General features: G+C 42.4%; 1 protein-coding gene across 1 annotated transcript in view; it reads right to left on the reverse strand.

Moving 5' to 3' along the window:
* Positions 1-5,258: 5,258 nt before the first annotated feature.
* Positions 5,259-27,033, reverse strand: part of traf6 (TNF receptor-associated factor 6) — a 41,317-nt gene continuing 19,542 nt past the window's right edge. Inside the window, exons 6-8 of the mRNA XM_042317942.1 lie at positions 7,164-7,241; positions 6,592-6,876; positions 5,259-6,478 (exon numbers count right to left, since the gene is read on the reverse strand). Of these exons, the coding sequence (XP_042173876.1) occupies positions 5,882-6,478; positions 6,592-6,876; positions 7,164-7,241 (960 nt within the window). The 3' untranslated portion in view covers positions 5,259-5,881. The remainder of the gene's footprint in view (positions 6,479-6,591; positions 6,877-7,163; positions 7,242-27,033) is intronic.

Here is a 27,033-nt window from a genome sequence, read left to right on the forward strand (position 1 = left end):
TGTGTTATGATACTGTAACATTCATGAAGGTGTCACGACTGGTTTCATAAATGTGTTATGATACTGTAACATTCATGAAGGTGTCACGACTGGTTTCATAAATGTGTTATGATACTGTAACATTCATGAAGGTGTCACGACTGGTTTCATAAATGTGTTATGATACTGTAACATTCATGAAGGTGTCACGACTGGTTTCATAAATGTGTTATGACACTAACATTCATGAAGGTGTCACAACTGGTTTCATAAATGTGTTATGATACTGTAACATTCATGAAGGTGTCACGACTGGTTTCATAAATGTGTTATGATACTGTAACATTCATGAAGGTGTCACGACTGGTTTCATAAATGTGTTATGATACTGTAACATTCATGAAGGTGTCACGACTGGTTTCATAAATGTGTTATGATACTGTAACATTCATGAAGGTGTCACGACTGGTTTCATAAATGTGTTATGATACTGTAACATTCATGAAGGTGTCACAACTGGTTTCATAAATGTGTTATGACACTGTAACATTCATGAAGGTGTCACAACTGGTTTCATAAATATGTTATAAATGCCTTATGTATACCCAGTGGTGGGAAAAGTACTCAATTGTCATACTTGAGTAAAAGTAAAGATACCTTAATAGAAAATGACTCAAGTAAAAGTGAAAGTCACCCAGTAAAATACTACTTTATTAAAAGTCAAAGTATTTGGTTTAAAATGTACTTAGATACAGTGGTGTAAAAAGTAGTCAATTCTGATGTTTAAAAATATTTTTTAACAAAAATTAGAAAGTAAATGCTACACATCGTATTCCTTCTATTAAAGCAGACGGCACCATTTTCTTGTTTGTTTTTCCTCATGTACGGATAGAAGGCACACTCCAACATAATTTACAAACAAAGTATTTGTGTTTAGTGAGTTCACCAGATCAGAGGCAGTAGGGATGACAATGCGTTTTATCCCATTTCTACTCCTTCGTCTATTACTAATAGGGACCAAATGGAGCAGTCCTATGCAATCTGATAGCCATACCAACTATATCAATATCAACCATCAGACAGGGCCTGCAGCCATCTATTGAACGTAGCTTGTTTGAGTTAGTTTCCATGTGACTTTAAAAATCGCAAAGGACTTGGGTTGATGCATCTGAACATTAGGAGCTTAGTTCCTAATCTGGATTACATCAAGATCTGGGCTATGCAGGTGAGTCCAGATAATCTGGTATTGACTGAAACTGCCCATTGCCAGGACCTCCCGGGTGGCACAGCAGTCTAAGGCACTGCATCGCAGTGAGGTGTCCCTGCAGACCCGGGTTTGATCCCAGGCTGTATCACAACCGGCCGTGACCGGAGTCCCATAGGGCGGAGCACAATTGGCCCAGTGTCGTCCGGGTTAGGGGAGGGTTTGGCGGGGGGGGGGCTTTACTTGACTCATCGCGCTCTAGCAACACCTTGTGGCGGGCTGGGCGCCTGCAGGCTGACTCGGTCGTCAGGTGTTTCCTCCAGGCTGGCAGGTGTTTAATTAAGCATGATTTGGCCATATTTCGGAGAACGCATGACTCAACCTTTACCGCTCCCGAGCCCGTTGGGGAGTTGCAGCGACGAGATTGGGGAGAAAAGGGGGGGGTAAAATAAACTGACTGTTGTTTGTATTAGAGATGTGAGACAACACAAATCTAAACCTCATCTGAACACAAAGAGGAACTTTAAAAACTTTTAATCTTTATTTTAGTGACCTTGATTGTATTTCAGCTATCCATCATCATGATTTAGCTTTCAGCCTTTTTGCAGATGTCTTCAATACTATTGTGGATAATCATGCTCCCTTCAAAAAAATGAAGGGTTAAAGGTAGATGGAATGCCTGGTACACTCCAGAATGATCAGAAGTCATTTATAAAAGAGACGATGCTTGGGTCAAGACCAGGAACACAGGCTCAGGCCCGGCAAGCTTTAAGCAACTGAGGAACTATTGTGCAAGACAAATCAGCAAGGCTAAATGGGATTATGTAACTGCTCTTTGGGATTGTAATGGGAACCCGGGTAAATTCTGGAAAACTGTCAAATCCTGATTTTGGGACCTGTTCTATTCACTATTTACATTAACACCATTGGCAATCTGTTAACTTCATTTAAATGTGGATGATACTATTATGTACACTATTGCCCCGACTAGTTTTTTAAATTTAACTAGGCAAGTCAGTTAAGGACAAATTCTTATTTACAATGACGGCCTAGGAACAGTGGGTTAACTGCCTTGTTCAAGGGCAGAACAACAGATTTTTACCTTGTCAGCTCAGGGATTCGATCTAGAAACCTTCCAGTTACTAGTCCAACGCTCTAACCACTAGGCTACCTGCCGCCCCTATTGATCTGGCTGTGCCAAAACTAGTCCGATTTTATAGCTATGTAGGAATCCCTAGCCGATTTAAAACTTGTGCTTAATATGGACAAAACTAAATACATGTTTTTAAACTCTGGTAAGAATGTTTCAGATGAACTACATGTTCACTCATTAGATGGTTCTCCAATCAAACGTGTTCCTGCATATAAATAAGACATTTGGATTGATATAGATTTAAAATTAACATAGATGAGCTGGTTAAGAAGCTAAGATTTAAAGCGGTCTTTTTTTCTACAGAAAGCGATGGAGCCTTTCTCTCAGCAGTAGGAAGCAGATTATTCAGTCAATCTTATTCATCTGTTCTTGATTATGGTGATTATTTATCCAAATACAGTTGCTACTAGTCTTAAAGCTATGGATTCCATCTACCACGTTGCCCTTCGTTGTTTCAGGCGACAGATTTCATACTCATCACAACACTGCATCCTGTATCAAAAGATTGGCTGGACTTCGCTAAAAACCCGTAGGTCTCTACATTACTCCCTTTTTGTTTACAAGGCCCTGCTTCATAAACTTCCGTCTTATCTAACACTTCTTTTGAAGTAGACACCCGAGTTGCCTAACCCGTTAACTCGACGTTCCTAGGGTCTCCACCGAACTAGGTACATCTGGTTTTAGCTTAAATGCACCACATTGCCCCCAAAACATAAATACATTTCATTTTGATGTTCTGGTGCTGTTTGAGGCAATTTAATGTATTGATTGGGGACTTGTGGAGGAATGTAACTTTTTCTGAATGATTTGTGATGTTTTAATAGTGCTTAACATGACTGTGTTTTGTATTGTAATATATTGTGTATAATGTGTATATTTATATTGTATTATACAGGGCACATCTGGAAAAGAAACCTAGGCCTCAATTTCTTCCCAGTTAAAATAAAAGGTAAAAAACAAAAAGATAGGTGCATGATTAGCCCATATTGCTGTCCTGCCTGAGCATTTCCAAATGTAATCAGTACGTTTGGGTGTCAGGGAAAATGTATGGAGGAAAATGCACATTTATTTTCTTTAGAAATGTAGTGGAGTAAAAGTTGTCAAAAAATATAAATAGTAAAGTACAGATACCACCAAAAGAAAAACACAAGTAGTACTTAAGTACTTTACACCACTGTGTATTTACACCAACTCATTCATATGTCACTGCTTATTGTATGTCCTAACGCACAGCCATTGTTCAGGAAATCTCTTCTCCAGAAGACATCTTCATGCACAGCTCTTTTGTCTGGGAAGATGTCTAAAGACCCAGGTTAGGACCGTTGCCCCATCTTCCCTGTATGATCCTCCAACCAGAAGACCAGGTTAGGACCGTTGCCCCATCTTCCCTGTATGATCCTCCAACCAGAAGATGTCTAAAGACCCAGGTTAGGACCGTTGCCCCATCTTCCCTGTATGATCCTCCAACCAGAAGACCAGGTTAGGACCGTTGCCCCATCTTCCCTGTATGATCCTCCAACCAGAAGACCAGGTTAGGACCGTTGCCCCATCTTCCCTGTATGATCCTCCAACCAGAAGACCAGGTTAGGACCGTTGCCCCATCTTCCCTGTATGATCCTCCAACCAGAAGATGTCTTAAGACCCAGGTTAGGACCGTTGCCCCATCTTCCCTGTATGATCCTCCAACCAGAAGACCAGGTTAGGACCGTTGCCCCATCTTCCCTGTATGATCCTCCAACCAGAAGACCAGGTTAGGACCGTTGCCCCATCTTCCCTGTATGATCCTCCAACCAGAAGATGTCTTAAGACCAGGTTAGGACCGTTGCCCCATCCTCCCTGTATGCTCCTCCAACCAGAAGACCAGGTTAGGACCGTTGCCCCATCTTCCCTGTATGATCCTCCAACCAGAAGATGTCTTAAGACCAGGTTAGGACCGTTGCCCCATCTTCCCTGTATGATCCTCCAACCAGAAGATGTCTTAAGACCAGGTTAGGACCGTTGCCCCATCTTCCCTGTATGATCCTCCAACCAGAAGACCAGGTTAGGACCGTTGCCCCATCTTCCCTGTATGATCCTCCAACCAGAAGATGTCTTAAGACCAGGTTAGGACGTTGCCCCATCTTCCCATGCTCCTCCAACCAGAAGATGTCTTAAGACCCAGGTTAGGACGTTGCCCCATCTTCCCTGTATGATCCTCCAACCAGAAGATGTCTTAAGACCCAGGTTAGGACCGTTGCCCCATCTTCCCTGTATGATCCTCCAACCAGAAGACCAGGTTAGGACCGTTGCCCCATCTTCCCTGTATGATCCTCCAACCAGAAGATGTCTTAAGACCAGGTTAGGACGTTGCCCCATCTTCCCTGTATGATCCTCCAACCAGAAGACCAGGTTAGGACCGTTGCCCCATCTTCCCTGTATGATCCTCCAACCAGAAGACCAGGTTAGGACGTTGCCCCATCTTCCCTGTATGCTCCTCCAACCAGAAGATGTCTTAAGACCAGGTTAGGACGTTGCCCCATCTTCCCTGTATGATCGTCCAACCAGAAGACCAGGGAAATGCCAGTGATCCTAACTCTCGTCATTAAGGATGTACAATAAGTTGATAGGTAGTTCTGCGTCTGGTCATCTCCTGCCTACAGATGGTCCTGCCCCAGCCCTCGCTGTGTTTTGTAGAAAGCGCTAAAAGGGATTCATTTGATTGAGTATCTCTCTGTCCTACATCACTCTCTGTCCCCTTCCTAATCTCCAACAGAAATACACTAGTAACATCTTATTTGAATTGGCTTCTTTAATGCCAACATAAAGTTGTCATAAACATGACTTTGAGCTTGACATAAACATCATAAACTGTAATAACATGTTATGATAATTAACGAGACTTTGTCAGTCTCCACTACAAAGCTGTCACAAAGAACGATGCACTGAAACCAATGTCATGTTTATTACAACCTAATGTAGGCACCATAAGACATTTTGAAATCCTATCTATGTTGAGCAGGACAGTAGCCTGCGACACATTGCTGGATCAGTGATGGAACACAGAGCTTGGGACTAGAACGTTCTGTCTGCAAATAGATGATTGTGAGATCGGCTTTAAAGTTCTGAACCCTCATTGGTTTAAAATGGTGTCAGCTATTTTTTTTTAAATCTTGTATTCTTTTGAACTTAACATGAATTGGGGTATTTAGAGGAATATATAGGTAGAGAACATTGAACAGAATAAGGCTAATGTCAAGAACTCAATTTTGACAAAAATGCAGATAAAACCCATACAGCCCCAAGCTCTCGACTTGTTGCAGGAAACCTTGGTGTTCATCGCCACCAACATCCAGTCCATCAGTCAACAGCTACAGCAAAGAAAAGCCTTGGAGTTGGAGATAAAACCCACAACTGAGCCGTACACTTTCCCATGATGTTGGTCATGACTGAACCCAATGCAATGATCCTGTGTGATACAACAACTCAGGAAAGTGACAAACTGATACTTTGTACTGATAACGTTGGTGGCGATTGACCTCGTCACTTGGAACGTTAAAAAAGTGTCCTCACAGCGAGGCCTCGGGCCCTCTGGGCTGCATGGCCGCCCCCTCGCGCCTCAGGGCGGTGTCGAAGCGCGGCGTCACCTCGCAGCGCACCAGCAGCGTGTCGTCGTGCACAAACCCCCGCTGCTGTAGCTCCATCAAGTGCAGAAAGGTGACGTAGCCAAAGCCCTTGGGGTTCCTCTGGATGGTGGGCCTCTGGAAGGCCTGCAGGTCGGGCTTGGTCTCCATCACCTCCACATGGTGCTGGCCCTCAGGCCCCTGGTCCAGTACGGCCAGCCGGATGGTGCCTTGGAAGGGCCACGACAGCTGCCCATCAAATTCCCCCTGCATGGTGTGAACGAACAGTGAGATGTAGTTGGAGCAGCGCTGTGCCGAGGGCGTTTGGAGGTGGAGGCGCAGACACAGCTTGTAGCCCGGCCGGCCCGTGTAGAAGCCCGGGCTGTGCACCACAACAGGCTGTCCGGCAGCCTGGGTACGTAGGTAGCCCGAGAAGCCCTCCAAGGGCCACACGTACACGCCCTGGCACTGCTTGGCCTCCAGCTCCTTTAGGTTCTCCTCCAGCGAGGTGACCTTACGACGGAGCTCCGCCACCAGCCCCGCCTGGGGAAATAATGATAATAGAAAACAAAATGGTCAATTAGTTGTAGACTTTTTTCATTCAAACAAGTGAATTCAACGTCACAAATGAGAGAATGAATTTGTATCTGTTCCACCTGAATGCTCAGCTCACGTAGCTGGTGGTCCTGCCGCACTAGACGTCCCTCCAGCTGCTGGGTGGTCTCCCGCATGGTCTGCAGTTCCCCGCAGCACTGGCAGGGGGCGCCACTGCTGCTAGCTCCTGGGTGTGCCCCCAGCTCTGCGGCGGCAGCCCCTCGGTCCTCAGAAGAAGGTGGCTGGGTGTACCCGGTAAGGCTGTGCCTGTGCAGGTACTCAGCCATGCAGCGCATGTGCATCTGAGTGAACTCCTGCATGTGCTGCGCCAGGTCATTGCGCTGCATCTGAAATAGCACATAAAGACTTTAAAAAAGAGCCACTGTGTTGAACCAAGGTTGGAAGTGGAAGCCTTGTCCGGTTTAAAAACCCTCTTTTGTTAGACCTGAAAGTATCGGCTGGACGGGAGTAGATGTGGAAACTCTACCTAGTCCTGCCAGAGGCCACGAGAAGTGGATCTTTGCTATCTCGGCCTTGGGTAATGGGGTTTGTTTTAGACAGGCAAAGTAGTCACAGAACATAGGTGGTAAATGACTCAGGAAGTTTTGAGGTTGACTCAAACTCAGTGACTTACCATCTCTCGACATCCAAAAGTGCTGAAGGTACAGGCAATCGGAGCCTTCGGACAGTCTGTGTCATAGTGAGATTCCAACTGAAACAAAAACACCACAGAGTCAGATCCTACATCGCTTGACCTGTGTAGAAGCTTGTTACAAAGAGATACTTTGTCCAGAGGAAAGGTAGACAACCTATCTGTGTCCAAGGGCTAGCATCGCGGGCCATTGCCGCCCAGCAAAGTTTAGCAGTCCACAATCATTCATGAAAGATTGAGTTAAACATAGGTTTGTGTGGGTCGCAAGCAGATGTGAACTGGACCAAAATCTGCCCGTGAGCAACACGTTGGAGACTCCTGCTTTACACCATCATCATCTCATAGGTTTAGTAATCAGGACTACTGCTCTACACCACCATCATCATCATCATCTCATAGGTTTAGTAATCAGAACTACTGCTCTACACCACCATCATCTCATAGGTTTAGTAATCAGGACTACTGCTCTACACAACCACCATCATCTCATAGGTTTAGTAATCAGGACTACAGCTCTACACCATCATCATCATCATCATCTCATAGGTTTAGTAATCAGGACTACTGCTCTACACCACCACCATCATCATCTCATAGGTTTAGTAATCAGGACTACTGCTCTACACCACCACCATCATCATCTCATAGGTTCAGTAATCAGGACTACTGCTCTACACCACCACCATCATCTCATAGGTTCAGTAATCAGGACTACTGCTCTACACCTCCATCATCATCTCATAGGTTTAGTAATCAGGACTACTGCTCTACACCACCATCATCATCTCATAGGTTTAGTAATCAGGACTACTGCTCTACACCTCCATCATCATCTCATAGGTTTAGTAATCAGGACTACTGCTCTACACCTCCATCATCATCATAGGTTTAGTAATCAGGACTACTGCTCTACACCACCATCTCATAGGTTTAGTAATCAGGACTACTGCTCTACACCACCATCATCATAGGTTTAGTAATCAGGACTACTGCTCTACACCATCATCATCATCTCATAGGTTTAGTAATCAGGACTACTGCTCTACACCATCATCATCTCATAGGTTTAGTAATCAGGACTACTGCTCTACACCACATCATCTCATAGGTTTAGTAATCAGGACTACTGCTCTACACCATCATCATCTCATAGGTTTAGTAATCAGGACTACTGCTCTACACCATCATCATCATCATCATCTCATAGGTTTAGTAATCAGGACTACTGCTCTACACCATCATCATCATCTCATAGGTTTAGTAATCAGGACTACTGCTCTACACCACATCATCATCTCATAGGTTTAGTAATCAGGACTATCATCATCTCATAGGTTTAGTAATCAGGACTACTGCTCTACACCATCATCATCTCATAGGTTTAGTAATCAGGACTACTGCTCTACACCACACCACCATCTCATCTAGGTTTAGTAATCAGGACTACTGCTCTACACCACCACCATCATCATCACATAGGTTTAGTAATCAGGACTACTGCTCTACACCATCACCATCTCATAGGTTCAGTAATCAGGACTACTGCTCTACACCACCACCACCACCACCACCATCATCATCATCTCATAGGTTCAGTAATCAGGACTACTGCTCTACACCACCATCATCATCATCATCTCATAGGTTTAGTAATCAGGACTACTGCTCGACACCTCCATCATCATCTCATAGGTTTAGTAATCAGGACTACTGCTCTACACCACCATCATCTCATAGGTTTAGTAATCAGGACTACTGCTCTACACCATCATCATCATCTCATAGGTTTAGTAATCAGGACTACTGCTCTACACCACCACCACCATCATCATCTCATAGGTTCAGTAATCAGGACTACTGCTCTACACCACCATCATCATCTCATAGGTTTAGTAATCAGGACTACAGCTCTACACCATCATCATCTCATAGGTTTAGTAATCAGGACTACTGCTCTACACCACCATCATCATCTCATAGGTTTAGTAATCAGGACTACTGCTCTACACCACCATCTCATAGGTTTAGTAATCAGGACTACTGCTCTCATCTCATAGGTTTAGTAATCAGGACTACTGCTCTACACCATCATCTCATAGGTTTAGTAATCAGGACTACTGCTCTACACCACCACCATCATCATCTCATAGGTTTAGTAATCAGGACTACTGCTCTACACCACATCATCATCATCTCATAGGTTTAGTAATCAGGACTACTGCTCTACACCACCATCTCATAGGTTTAGTAATCAGGACTACTGCTCTACACCACCATCATCATCTCATAGGTTTAGTAATCAGGACTACTGCTCTCTCATCACCATCTCATCATACACCACCATCATCATAGGTTTAGTAATCAGGACTACTGCTCTACACCACCATCTCATAGGTTTAGTAATCATACACCATCATCATCATCATCTCATAGGTTTAGTAATCAGGACTACTGTTCTACACCACCATCTCATAGGTTTAGTAATCAGGACTACTGCTCTACACCACCATCTCATAGGTTTAGTAATCAGGACTACTGCTCTACACCACCATCTCATAGGTTTAGTAATCAGGACTACTGCTCTACACCACCATCTCATAGGTTTAGTAATCAGGACTAATGCTCTACACCACCACCATCATAGGTTTAGTAATCAGGACTACTGCTCTACACCACCACCATCATCATCTCATAGGTTCAGTAATCAGGACTACTGCTCTACACCACCACCATCATCTCATAGGTTCAGTAATCAGGACTACTGCTCTACACCACCATCATCATCTCATAGGTTTAGTAATCAGGACTACTGTTCTACACCACCATCATCATCTCATAGGTTTAGTAATCAGGACTACTGCTCTACACCATCATCATCATCTCATAGGTTTAGTAATCAGGACTACTGCTCTACACCACCATCTCATAGGTTTAGTAATCAGGACTACTGCTCTACACCACCATCTCATAGGTTTAGTAATCAGGACTACTGCTCTACACCACCATCTCATAGGTTTAGTAATCAGGACTACTGCTCTACACCATCATCATCATCATCTCATAGGTTTAGTAATCAGGACTACTGTTCTACACCACCATCTCATAGGTTTAGTAATCAGGACTACTGTTCTACATCATCATCTCATAGGTTTAGTAATCAGGACGACTGCTCTACACCATCATCATCTCATAGGTTTAGTAATCAGGACTACTGCTCTACACCACCATCATCATCTCATAGGTTTAGTAATCAGGACTACTGCTCTACACCACCATCTCATAGGTTTAGTAATCAGGACTACTGCTCTACACCACCATCATCTCATAGGTTTAGTAATCAGGACTACTGTTCTACACCACCATCTCATAGGTTTAGTAATCAGGACTACTGTTCACCACCATCATCATCTCATAGGTTTAGTAATCAGGACTACTGCTCTACACCACCATCATCATCATCTCATAGGTTTAGTAATCAGGACTACTGCTCTACACCACATCATCATCTCATAGGTTTAGTAATCAGGACTACTGCTCTACACCACCATCATCATCTCATAGGTTTAGTAATCAGGACTACTGCTCTACACCATCATCATCTCATCTAGGTTTAGTAATCAGGACTACTGCTCTACACCACCATCATCATCTCATAGGTTTAGTAATCAGGACGACTGCTCTACACCATCATCATCTCATAGGTTTAGTAATCAGGACTACTGTTCTACACCACCATCATCATCTCATAGGTTTAGTAATCAGGACGACTGCTCTACACCACCATCATCATCTCAGGTTTAGTAATCAGGACGACTGCTCTACACCATCATCATCTCATAGGTTTAGTAATAAGGACTAATGCTCTACACCACCACCATCATCTCATAGGTTTAGTAATCAGGACTACTGCTCTACACCACCATCTCATAGGTTTAGTAATCAGGACTACTGCTCTACACCACCATCTCATAGGTTTAGTAATCAGGACTACTGCTCTACACCATCATCTCATAGGTTTAGTAATCAGGACTACTGCTCTACACCTCCATCATCATCTCATAGGTTTAGTAATCAGGACTACTGCTCTACACCATCATCATCATCTCATAGGTTTAGTAATCAGGACTACTGCTCTACACCACCATCATCATCATCTCATAGGTTTAGTAATCAGGACTACTGTTCTACACCACCATCTCATAGGTTTAGTAATCAGGATTACTGCTCTACACCATCATCATCATAGGTTTAGTAATCAGGACTACTACTCTCCACCACCATCATCATCATCTCATAGGTTTAGTAATCAGGACTACTGCTCTACACCATCACCACCATCATCATCTCATAGGTTTAGTAATCAGGACTACTGTTCTACACCACCATCTCATAGGTTTAGTAATCAGGACTACTGTTCTACACCACCACCATCTCATAGGTTTAGTAATCAGGACTACTGTTCTACACCACCATCATCATCTCATAGGTTTAGTAATCAGGACTACTGCTCTACACCACCATCATCATCTCATAGGTTTAGTAATCAGGACTACTGCTCTACACCACCATCATCATCTCATAGGTTTAGTAATCAGGACTACTGCTCTACACCACCACCACCATCATCATCTCATAGGTTCAGTAATCAGGACTACAGCTCTACACCACCACCACCATCATCATCTCATAGGTTTAGTAATCAGGACTACTGCTCTACACCTCCATCATCATCTCATAGGTTTAGTAATCAGGACTACTGCTCTACACCACCACCATCATCATCTCATAGGTTTAGTAATCAGGACTACTGCTCTACACCTCCATCATCATCTCATAGGTTTAGTAATCAGGACTACTGCTCACCACCACCACCACCACCATCATCATCTCATAGGTTTAGTAATCAGGACTACTGCTCTACACCACCATCATCATCTCATAGGTTTAGTAATCAGGACTACTGCTCTACACCACCATCATCATCATCTCATAGGTTTAGTAATCAGGACTACTGCTCTACACCATCATCATCTCATAGGTTTAGTAATCAGGACTACTGCTCTACACCACCATCATCATCTCATAGGTTTAGTAATCAGGACTACTGCTCTACACCACCACCATCATCATCTCATAGGTTTAGTAATCAGGACTACTACTCTACACCACCATCATCATCATCTCATAGGTTTAGTAATCAGGACTACTGCTCTACACCACCATCATCATCATCTCATAGGTTTAGTAATCAGGACTACTGCTCTACACCACCATCATCTCATAGGTTTAGTAATCAGGACTACTGCTCTACACCATCATCATCATCATCTCATAGGTTTAGTAATCAGGACTACTGCTCTACACCACCATCATCATCTCATAGGTTTAGTAATCAGGACTACTGCTCTACACCACCATCTCATAGGTTTAGTAATCAGGACTACTGCTCTACACCTCCATCATCATCTCATAGGTTTAGTAATCAGGACTACTGCTCTACACACATCATCATCATCTCATAGGTTTAGTAATCAGGACTACTGTTCTACACCACCATCATCATCTCATAGGTTTAGTAATCAGGACTACTGCTCTACACCATCATCATCTCATAGGTTTAGTAATCAGGACTACTGCTCTACACCACCATCATCATCTCATAGGTTTAGTAATCAGGACTACTGCTCTACACCATCATCATCTCATAGGTTTAGTAATCAGGACTACTGCTCTACACCACATCATCATCTCATAGGTTTAGTAATCAGGACTACTGCTCTACACCACATCATCTCATAGGTTTAGTAATCAGGACTACTGCTCTACACCATCATCATCTCATAGGTTTAGTAATCAGGACTACTGCTCTACACCACCATCATCATCTCATAGGTTTAGTAATCAGGACTACTGCTCTACACCACACCATCATCATCTCATAGGTTTAGTAATCAGGACTACTGCTCTACACCATCATCATCTCATAGGTTTAGTAATCAGGACTACTGCTCTACACCTCCATCATCATCTCATAGGTTTAGTAATCAGGACTACAGCTCTACACCACCACCACCATCATCATCTCATAGGTTCAGTAATCAGGACTACAGCTCTACACCACCATCATCATCTCATAGGTTTAGTAATCAGGACTACTGCTCTACACCTCCATCATCATCTCATAGGTTTAGTAATCAGGACTACTGCTCTACACCACCATCATCATCTCATAGGTTTAGTAATCAGGACTACTGTTCTACACCATCATCTCATAGGTTTAGTAATCAGGACTACTGTTCTACATCATCATCTCATAGGTTTAGTAATCAGGACTACTGTTCTACACCACCATCATCATCTCATAGGTTTAGTAATCAGGACTACTGTTCTACACCATCATCATCTCATAGGTTTAGTAATCAGGACTACTGTTCTACACCATCATCTCATAGGTTTAGTAATCAGGACTACTGCTCTACACCACCATCTCATAGGTTTAGTAATCAGGACTACTGCTCTACACCATCATCATCATCATCTCATAGGTTTAGTAATCAGGACTACTGTTCTACACCACCATCTCATAGGTTTAGTAATCAGGACTACTGCTCTACACCACCATCTCATAGGTTTAGTAATCAGGACTACTGCTCTACACCACCATCATCATCTCATAGGTTTAGTAATCAGGACTACTGCTCTACACCACCATCATCATCTCATAGGTTTAGTAATCAGGACTACTGCTCTACACCATCATCATCTCATAGGTTTAGTAATCAGGACTACTGCTCTACACCATCATCATCTCATAGGTTTAGTAATCAGGACTACTGCTCTACACCATCATCATCTCATAGGTTTAGTAATCAGGACTACTGCTCTACACCACCATCTCATAGGTTTAGTAATCAGGACTACTGCTCTACACCACACCACCATCATCATCTCATAGGTTTAGTAATCAGGACTACTGCTCTACCACCACCATCATCATCTCATAGGTTTAGTAATCAGGACTACTGCTCTACCACCACCATCATCATCTCATAGGTTTAGTAATCAGGACTACTGCTCTACACCATCATCATCTCATAGGTTTAGTAATCAGGACTACTGCTCTACACCACCATCATCATCTCATAGGTTTAGTAATCAGGACTACTGCTCTACACCACCATCATCATCTCATAGGTTTAGTAATCAGGACTACTGCTCTACACCACCATCATCATCTCATAGGTTTAGTAATCAGGACTACTGCTCTACACCATCATCATCTCATAGGTTTAGTAATCAGGACTACTGCTCTACACCACCATCATCATCTCATAGGTTTAGTAATCAGGACTACTGCTCTACACCTCCATCATCATCTCATAGGTTTAGTAATCAGGACTACTGTTCTACACCACCATCTCATAGGTTTAGTAATCAGGACTACTGTTCTACACCACCATCATCATCTCATAGGTTTAGTAATCAGGACTACTGCTCTACACCATCATCATCTCATAGGTTTAGTAATCAGGACTACTGCTCTACACCACCATCTCATAGGTTTAGTAATCAGGACTACTGCTCTACACCACCATCTCATAGGTTTAGTAATCAGGACTACTGCTCTACACCACCATCATCATCTCATAGGTTTAGTAATCAGGACTACTGCTCTACACCACCATCATCATCTCATAGGTTTAGTAATCAGGACTACTGCTCTACACCACCATCATCATCTCATAGGTTTAGTAATCAGGACTACTGCTCTACACCATCACCATCTCATAGGTTTAGTAATCAGGACTACTGCTCTACACCACCATCTCATAGGTTTAGTAATCAGGACTACTGCTCTACACCACCATCTCATAGGTTTAGTAATAGGGACTACTGCTCTACACCATCATCATCTCATAGGTTTAGTAATCAGGACTACTGTTCTACACCACCATCTCATAGGTTTAGTAATCAGGACTACTGCTCTACACCACCATCTCATAGCTTTAGTAATCAGGACTACTGCTCTACACCACCATCATCATCTCATAGGTTTAGTAATCAGGACTACTGTTCTACACCACCATCATCATCTCATAGGTTTAGTAATCAGGACTACTGTTCTACACCACCATCTCATAGGTTTAGTAATCAGGACTACTGTTCTACATCATCATCTCATAGGTTTAGTAATCAGGACTACTGCTCTACACCTCCATCATCATCTCATAGGTTTAGTAATCAGGACTACTGCTCTACACCACCATCTCATAGGTTTAGTAATCAGGACTACTGCTCTACACCATCATCTCATAGGTTTAGTAATCAGGACTACTGCTCTACACCACCATCATCATCTCATAGGTTTAGTAATCAGGACTACTGCTCTACACCACCATCATCATCTCATAGGTTTAGTAATCAGGACTACTGCTCTACACCACCATCATCATCTCATAGGTTTAGTAATCAGGACTACTGCTCTACACCACCATCATCATCATCTCATAGGTTTAGTAATCAGGACTACTGTTCTACACCACCATCTCATAGGTTTAGTAATCAGGATTACTGCTCTACACCAACACCATCATAGGTTTAGTAATCTACACCACCATCATCATCATCTCATAGGTTTAGTAATCAGGACTACTGCTCTCACCACCATCATCATCATCTCATAGGTTTAGTAATCAGGACTACTGCTCTCACCACCATCATCATCTCATAGGTTTAGTAATCAGGACTACTGCTCTACACCACCATCATCATCTCATAGGTTTAGTAATCAGGACTACTGCTCTACACCACCATCATCATCATCTCATAGGTTTAGTAATCAGGACTACTGCTCTACACCACCATCATCTCATAGGTTTAGTAATCAGGACTACTGCTCTACACCACCATCATCTCATAGGTTTAGTAATCAGGACTACTGCTCTACACCATCATCATCTCATAGGTTTAGTAATCAGGACTACTGCTCTACACCACCATCTCATAGGTTTAGTAATCAGGACTACTGCTCTACACCACCATCTCATAGGTTTAGTAATCAGGACTACTGTTCTGCACCACCATCATCATCTCATAGGTTTAGTAATCAGGACTACTGTTCTACACCACCACCATCTCATAGGTTTAGTAATCAGGACTACTGTTCTACACCACCACCATCTCATAGGTTTAGTAATCAGGACTACTGCTCTACACCACCATCATCATCTCATCTAGGTTTAGTAATCAGGACTACTGCTCTACACCACCATCATCATCTCATAGGTTTAGTAATCAGGACTACTGCTCTCCACCACCATCATCATCTCATAGGTTTAGTAATCAGGACTACTGCTCTACACCACCACCATCATCTCATAGGTTTAGTAATCAGGACTACTGTTCTACACACCACCATCTCATAGGTTTAGTAATCAGGACTACCTCCACCATCATCATCTCATAGGTTTAGTAATCAGGACTACTGTTCTACACCACCACCATCTCATAGGTTTAGTAATCAGGACTACTGCTCTACACCACCACCATCTCATAGGTTTAGTAATCAGGACTACTGTTCTACCACCATCATCATCTCATAGGTTTAGTAATCAGGACTACTGTTCCACCACCACCATCATCATCTCATAGGTTTAGTAATCAGGACTACTGTTCTACACATCATCATCTCATAGGTTTAGTAATCAGGACTACTGTTCTACACCATCATCATCTCATAGGTTTAGTAATCAGGACTACTGCTCTACACCACCATCATCATCTCATAGGTTTAGTAATCAGGACTACTGCTCTACACCACCATCATCATCTCATAGGTTTAGTAATCAGGACTACTGCTCTACACCACCACCATCATCATCATCTCATAGGTTTAGTAATCAGGACTACTGCTCTACACCACCACCACATCATCATCTCATAGGTTTAGTAATCAGGACTACTGCTCTACACCACCATCATCATCATCTCATAGGTTTAGTAATCAGGACTACTGCTCTACACCATCATCATCTCATAGGTTTAGTAATCAGGACTACTGCTCTACACCATCATCTCATAGGTTTAGTAATCAGGACTACTGCTCTACACCACCATCATCATCTCATAGGTTTAGTAATCAGGACTACTGCTCTACACCACCATCATCATCTCATAGGTTTAGTAATCAGGACTACTGTTCTACACCACCATCATCATCTCATAGGTTTAGTAATCAGGACGACTGTTCTACACCACCATCATCATCTCATAGGTTTAGTAATCAGGACTACTGCTCTACACCATCATCATCTCATAGGTTTAGTAATCAGGACTACTGCTCTACACCACCACCACCATCATCATCTCATAGGTTTAGTAATCAGGACTACTGCTCTACACCACCATCATCATCTCATAGGTTTAGTAATCAGGACTACTGCTCTACACCACCATCATCATCTCATAGGTTTAGTAATCAGGACTACTGCTCTACACCATCATCATCTCATAGGTTTAGTAATCAGGACTACTGCTCTCTCATCATCTCATAGGTTTAGTAATCAGGACCACCATCATCATCTCATAGGTTTAGTAATCAGGACTACTGCTCTACACCACACCATCATCATCTCATAGGTTTAGTAATCAGGACTACTGCTCTACACCACCATCATCATCATCATCTCATAGGTTTAGTAATCAGGACTACTGCTCTACACCATCATCATCTCATAGGTTTAGTAATCAGGACTACTGCTCTACACCATCATCATCATCTCATAGGTTTAGTAATCAGAACTACTGCTCTACACCACCATCATCTCATAGGTTTAGTAATCAGGACTACTGCTCTACACAACCACCATCATCTCATAGGTTTAGTAATCAGGACTACTGCTCTACACCACACCACCATCATCATCTCATAGGTTTAGTAATCAGGACTACTGCTCTACACCATCATCATCTCATAGGTTTAGTAATCAGGACTACTGCTCTACACCACCATCTCATAGGTTTAGTAATCAGGACTACTGCTCTACACCATCATCATCTCATAGGTTTAGTAATCAGGACTACTGCTCTACACCACCATCATCTCATAGGTTTAGTAATCAGGACTACTGCTCTACACCACCATCATCATCTCATAGGTTTAGTAATCAGGACTACTGCTCTACACCACCATCATCATCTCATAGGTTTAGTAATCAGGACTACTGCTCTACACCACCATCATCATCATCATCTCATAGGTTTAGTAATCAGGACTACTGCTCTACACCACCATCATCATCATCTCATAGGTTTAGTAATCAGGACTACTGCTCTACCACCACCATCATCATCTCATAGGTTTAGTAATCAGGACTACTGCTCTACACCACCATCTCATCTCATAGGTTTAGTAATCAGGACTACTGCTCTACACCACATCATCATCTCATAGGTTTAGTAATCAGGACTACTGCTCTACACACCATCTCATAGGTTTAGTAATCAGGACTACTGCTCTACACCATCATCATCTCATAGGTTTAGTAATCAGGACTACTGCTCTACACCACCATCATCTCATCTCATAGGTTTAGTAATCAGGACTACTGTCTCTACCACCATCATCATCTCATAGGTTTAGTAATCAGGACTACTGCTCTACACCACCACCATCATCATCTCATAGGTTTAGTAATCAGGACTACTGCTCTACACCACCACCATCATCATCTCATAGGTTTAGTAATCAGGACTACTGCTCTACACCATCCATCATCATCTCATAGGTTTAGTAATCAGGACTACTGCTCTCTCATCATCCACCATCATCATCTCATAGGTTTAGTAATCAGGACTACTGCTCTACACCACCACACCATCATCATCTCATAGGTTTAGTAATCAGGACTACTGCTCTACACCACCATCATCATCTCATAGGTTTAGTAATCAGGACTACTGCTCTACACCACCATCATCATCATCTCATAGGTTTAGTAATCAGGACTACTGTTCTACACCATCATCATCATCTCATAGGTTTAGTAATCAGGACTACTGTTCTACACCATCATCATCTCATAGGTTTAGTAATCAGGACTACTGCTCTACACCACCATCATCATCTCATAGGTTTAGTAATCAGGACTACTGTTCTACACCACACCACCATCATCTCATAGGTTTAGTAATCAGGACTACTGCTCTACACCACCACCATCATCATCTCATAGGTTTAGTAATCAGGACTACTGCTCTACACCACCATCATCATCTCATAGGTTTAGTAATCAGGACTACTGTTCTACACCATCATCATCATCATCTCATAGGTTTAGTAATCAGGACTACTGCTCTACCACCACCATCATCATCTCATAGGTTTAGTAATCAGGACTACTGCTCTACACCACCATCTCAGGTTTAGTAATCAGGACTACTGCTCTACACCACATCTCATAGGTTTAGTAATCAGGACTACTGCTCTACACCATCATCACACCACCACCATCTCATAGGTTTAGTAATCAGGACTACTGCTCTCATCTCATAGGTTTAGTAATCAGGACTACTGCTCTACACCACCATCATCATCTCATAGGTTTAGTAATCAGGACTACTGCTCTACACCACCATCATCATCTCATAGGTTTAGTAATCAGGACTACTGCTCTACACCACCATCATCATCTCATAGGTTTAGTAATCAGGACTACTGCTCTACACCACCATCATCATCTCATAGGTTTAGTAATCAGGACTACTGCTCTACACCACCATCATCATCTCATAGGTTTAGTAATCAGGACTACTGCTCTACCACACCATCATCATCTCATAGGTTCAGTAATCAGGACTACTGCTCTACACCACCATCATCATCTCATAGGTTTAGTAATCAGGACTACTGCTCTACACCTCCATCATCATCTCATAGGTTTAGTAATCAGGACTACTGCTCTACACCATCATCATCTCATAGGTTTAGTAATCAGGACTACTGCTCTACACCACCATCATCATCTCATAGGTTTAGTAATCAGGACTACTGCTCTACACCATCATCATCTCATAGGTTTAGTAATCAGGACTACTGCTCTACACCACCATCATCATCTCATAGGTTTAGTAATCAGGACTACTGCTCTACCACCCATCATCATCTCATAGGTTTAGTAATCAGGACTACTGCTCTACACACCACCATCATCATCTCATAGGTTTAGTAATCAGGACTACTGCTCTACACCATCATCATCTCATAGGTTTAGTAATCAGGACACCACCACATCATCATCTCATAGGTTTAGTAATCAGGACTACTGCTCTCTACACCACATCATCATCTCATCTCAGGTTTAGTAATCAGGACTACTGCTCTACACCACCATCATCTCATAGGTTTAGTAATCAGGACTACTGCTCTACACCATCATCATCTCATAGGTTTAGTAATCAGGACTACTGCTCTACCACCACCATCATCATCTCATAGGTTTAGTAATCAGGACTACTGCTCTACACCACACCACCATCATCATCTCATAGGTTTAGTAATCAGGACTACTGCTCTACACCACACCACCATCATCATCTCATAGGTTTAGTAATCAGGACTACTGCTCTACACCACACATCATCTCATCATCATCTCATAGGTTTAGTAATCAGGACTACTGCTCTACCACCACCATCATCATCTCATAGGTTTAGTAATCAGGACTACTGCTCTACACCACCACATCATCATCTCATAGGTTTAGTAATCAGGACTACTGCTCTACACCACCACCATCATCATCTCATAGGTTTAGTAATCAGGACTAGGTGCTCAGGACTACTGCTCTACACCACCATCATCATCTCATAGGTTTAGTAATCAGGACTACTGCTCTACACCACCATCATCATCTCATAGGTTTAGTAATCAGGACTACTGCTCTACACCACCATCATCTCATAGGTTTAGTAATCAGGACTACTGCTCTACCACCATCATCATCTCATAGGTTTAGTAATCAGGACTACTGCTCTACACCACCATCATCATCATCTCATAGGTTTAGTAATCAGGACTACTGCTCTACACCACCATCTCATAGGTTTAGTAATCAGGACTACTGTTCTACACCATCATCATCTCATAGGTTTAGTAATCAGGACTACTGTTCTACACCACCATCATCTCTAATCAGGACTACTGTCTCCACCATCATCATCTCATAGGTTTAGTAATCAGGACTACTGCTCTACACCTCCATCATCATCTCATAGGTTTAGTAATCAGGACTACTGCTCTACACCACCATCATCATCATCTCATAGGTTTAGTAATCAGGACTACTGTTCTACACCACCATCTCATAGGTTTAGTAATCAGGATTACTACTCTCCACCACCATCATCATCATCTCATAGGTTTAGTAATCAGGACTACTACTCTCCACCACCATCTCATAGGTTTAGTAATCAGGACTACTGCTCTACACCACCATCATCTCATAGGTTCAGTAATCAGGACTACTGCTCTACACCATCATCATCTCTAGGTTTAGTAATCAGGACTACTGTTCTACCACCATCATCATCTCATAGGTTTAGTAATCAGGACTACTGTTCTACACCACCATCATCATCTCATAGGTTTAGTAATCAGGACTACTGCTCTACACCATCATCATCTCATAGGTTTAGTAATCAGGACTACTGCTTCTACACCACCATCATCATCTCATAGGTTTAGTAATCAGGACTACTGCTCTACACCACCATCATCATCTCATAGGTTTAGTAATCAGGACTACTGCTCCACCACCACCATCATCATCTCATAGGTTTAGTAATCAGGACTACTGCTCTACACCACCATCATCATCATCTCATAGGTTTAGTAATCAGGACTACTGCTCTACACCACATCATCATCTCATAGGTTTAGTAATCAGGACTACCATCATCATCATCTCATAGGTTTAGTAATCAGGACTACTGTTCTACACCACCATCATCATCTCATAGGTTTAGTAATCAGGACTACTGTTCTACACCACATCATCTCATAGGTTTAGTAATCAGGACTACTGTTCTACACCACACCACCATCATCATCATCATCATCTCATAGGTTTAGTAATCAGGACTACTGCTCTACACCACCATCATCATCTCATAGGTTTAGTAATCAGGACTACTGTTCTACACCACCATCATCATCTCATAGGTTTAGTAATCAGGACTACTGCTCTACACCATCATCATCTCATAGGTTTAGTAATCAGGACTACTGCTCTACACCACCATCATCATCTCATAGGTTTAGTAATCAGGACTACTGCTCTACACCATCATCATCTCATAGGTTTAGTAATCAGGACTACTGCTCTACACCATCATCATCTCATAGGTTTAGTAATCAGGACTACTGCTCTACACCACCATCTCATAGGTTTAGTAATCAGGACTACTGCTCTACACCACCATCATCATCTCATAGGTTTAGTAATCAGGACTACTGCTCTACACCACCACCATCATCATCTCATAGGTTTAGTAATCAGGACTACTGCTCTACACCACCACATCATCATCTCATAGGTTTAGTAATCAGGACTACTGCTCTACACCACCACCATCATCATCTCATAGGTTTAGTAATCAGGACTACTGCTCTACACCATCATCATCTCATAGGTTTAGTAATCAGGACTACTGCTCTACACCACACCATCTCATAGGTCATCTCATAGGTTTAGTAATCAGGACTACTGCTCTACACCTCACCCATCATCATCTAGGTTTAGTAATCAGGACTACTGCTCTACACACCACCATCATCATCTCATAGGTTTAGTAATCAGGACTACTGCTCACCACCCACCATCCATCATCATCTCATAGGTTTAGTAATCAGGACTACTGTTCACCACCATCATCATCATCATCTAGGTTTAGTAATCAGGACTACTGTTCTACACCACCATCTCATAGGTTTAGTAATCAGGACTACTGTTCTACATCATCATCTCATAGGTTTAGTAATCAGGACTACTGTTCTACACCACCATCTCATAGGTTTAGTAATCAGGACTACTGTTCTACATCATCATCTCATAGGTTTAGTAATCAGGACTACTGTTCTACACCACCATCATCTCATTGGTTCAGTAATCAGGACTACTGCTCTACACCACCATCATCATCTCATAGGTTTAGTAATCAGGACTACTGCTCTACACCTCCATCATCATCTCATAGGTTTAGTAATCAGGACTACTGTTCTCATCATCTCATAGGTTTAGTAATCAGGACGACTGCTCTACACCACCATCATCATCTCATAGGTTTAGTAATCAGGACGACTGCTCTACACCATCATCATCTCATAGGTTTAGTAATAAGGACTACTGCTCTACACCACCATCATCATCTCATAGGTTTAGTAATCAGGACTACTGCTCTACACCACCATCATCATCTCATAGGTTTAGTAATCAGGACTACTGCTCTACACCACCACCATCATCATTTCATAGGTTCAGTAATCAGGACTACTGCTCTACACCACCATCATCATCATCTCATAGGTTTAGTAATCAGGACTACTGCTCTACACCTCCATCATCATCTCATAGGTTTAGTAATCAGGACTACTGCTCTACACCAACACCATCATCTCATAGGTTTAGTAATCAGGACTACTACTCTACACCACCATCATCATCTCATAGGTTTAGTAATCAGGACTACTGTTCTACCACCACCATCATCATCTCATAGGTTTAGTAATCAGGACTACTAGGTTTAGTAATCAGGACCACCACCACCATCATCTCATAGGTTTAGTAATCAGGACTACTGCTCTACACCACCATCATCATCTCATAGGTTTAGTAATCAGGACTACTGCTCTACACCATCATCATCTCATAGGTTTAGTAATCAGGACTACTGCTCTACACACCACCATCTCATAGGTTTAGTAATCAGGACACCACCATCATCATCTCATAGGTTTAGTAATCAGGACTACTGCTCTACACCACCATCATCATCTCATAGGTTTAGTAATCAGGACGACTGTTCTACACCACCATCATCATCTCATAGGTTTAGTAATCAGGACGACTGCTCTACACCATCATCATCTCATAGGTTTAGTAATCAGGACTACTGCTCTACACCTCCATCATCATCTCATAGGTTTAGTAATCAGGACTACTGCTCTACACCACCATCTCATAGGTTTAGTAATCAGGACTACTGCTCTACACCATCATCATCATCATCTCATAGGTTTAGTAATCAGGACTACTGTTCTACACCACCATCTCATAGGTTTAGTAATCAGGACTACTGCTCTACACCACCATCTCATAGGTTTAGTAATCAGGACTACTGCTCTACACCACCATCTCATAGGTTTAGTAATCAGGACTACTGCTCTACACCACCATCATCATCTCATAGGTTTAGTAATCAGGACGACTGCTCTACACCATCATCATCTCATAGGTTTAGTAATCAGGACTACTGCTCTCACCACCACCATCATCATCTCATAGGTTTAGTAATCAGGACTACTGCTCTACACCATCATCATCTCATAGGTTTAGTAATCAGGACTACTGCTCTACACCACCATCATCATCTCATAGGTTTAGTAATCAGGACTACTGCTCTACACCACCATCATCATCTCATAGGTTTAGTAATCAGGACTACTGCTCTACACCACCATCATCATCTCATAGGTTTAGTAATCAGGACTACTGCTCTACACCACCATCATCATCTCATAGGTTTAGTAATCAGGACTACTGCTCTACACCACCATCATCATCTCATAGGTTTAGTAATCAGGACTACTGCTCTACACCACCATCATCATCTCATAGGTTTAGTAATCAGGACTACTGCTCTACACCACCATCATCATCTCATAGGTTTAGTAATCAGGACTACTGCTCTACACCTCCATCATCATCTCATAGGTTTAGTAATCAGGACTACTGCTCTACACCACCATCATCTCATAGGTTTAGTAATCAGGACTACTGCTCTACACCTCCATCATCATCTCATAGGTTTAGTAATCAGGACTACTGCTCTACACCACCATCATCTCATAGGTTTAGTAATCAGGACTACTGCTCTACACCACCATCTAGGTTTAGTAATCAGGACTACTGCTCTACACCACCATCATCATCTCATAGGTTTAGTAATCAGGACTACTGCTCTACACCATCATCTCATAGGTTTAGTAATCAGGACTACTGTTCTACATCATCATCTCATAGGTTTAGTAATCAGGACTACTGTTCTACACCACCACCATCTCATAGGTTTAGTAATCAGGACTACTGCTCTACACCACCATCATCATCTCATAGGTTTAGTAATCAGGACTACTGCTCTACACCACCATCATCATCTCATAGGTTTAGTAATCAGGACTACTGTTCTACACCACCATCATCATCTCATAGGTTTAGTAATCAGGACTACTGTTCTACACCATCATCATCTCATAGGTTTAGTAATCAGGACTACTGCTCTACACCATCATCATCTCATAGGTTTAGTAATCAGGACTACTGTTCTACACCACCATCATCATCTCATAGGTTTAGTAATCAGGACTACTGTTCTACACCATCATCATCTCATAGGTTTAGTAATCAGGACTACTGTTCTACACCATCATCATCTCATAGGTTTAGTAATCAGGACTACTGTTCTACACCATCATCATCTCATAGGTTTAGTAATCAGGACTACTGTTCTACACCACCATCATCATCATCTCATAGGTTTAGTAATCAGGACTACTGTTCTACACCACCATCTCATAGGTTTAGTAATCAGGACTACTGCTCTACACCATCATCATCATCTCATAGGTTTAGTAATCAGAACTACTGCTCTACACCACCATCATCTCATAGGTTTAGTAATCAGGACTACTGCTCTACACCAACACCATCATAGGTTTAGTAATCAGGACTACTACTCTCCACCACCATCATCATCATCTCATAGGTTTAGTAATCAGGACTACTGTTCTACACCACCATCTCATAGGTTTAGTAATCAGGACTACTGCTCTACACCACCATCATCTATCATAGGTTTAGTAATCAGGACTACTGTTCTCACCACCACCATCATCATCTCATAGGTTTAGTAATCAGGACTACTGTTCTACACCACCACCATCTCATAGGTTTAGTAATCAGGACTACTGTTCTACACCACCATCATCATCTCATAGGTTTAGTAATCAGGACTACTGTTCTACACCACCATCTCACAGGACACTGCTCCATCATCATCTCATAGGTTTAGTAATCAGGACTACTGTTCTACACCACCATCATCATCTCATAGGTTTAGTAATCAGGACTACTGTTCTACACCACCATCATCATCTCATAGGTTTAGTAATCAGGACTACTGCTCTACACCACCATCATCTCATAGGTTTAGTAATCAGGACTACTGCTCTACACCTCCATCATCATCTCATAGGTTTAGTAATCAGGACTACTGCTCTACACCACCATCATCATCTCATAGGTTTAGTAATCAGGACTACTGCTCTACACCTCCATCATCATCTCATAGGTTTAGTAATCAGGACTACTGCTCTACACCACCATCATCATCTCATAGGTTTAGTAATCAGGACTACTGCTCTACACCACCATCATCATCTCATAGGTTTAGTAATCAGGACTACTGCTCTACACCACCACATCATCTCATAGGTTTAGTAATCAGGACTACTGCTCTACACCACCATCATCATCTCATAGGTTTAGTAATCAGGACTACTGTTCTACACCACCAT

This window comes from Oncorhynchus tshawytscha, unplaced genomic scaffold (assembly GCF_018296145.1).
Source record: "Oncorhynchus tshawytscha isolate Ot180627B unplaced genomic scaffold, Otsh_v2.0 Un_scaffold_3036_pilon_pilon, whole genome shotgun sequence".
Lineage (NCBI taxonomy): Eukaryota > Metazoa > Chordata > Actinopteri > Salmoniformes > Salmonidae > Oncorhynchus > Oncorhynchus tshawytscha.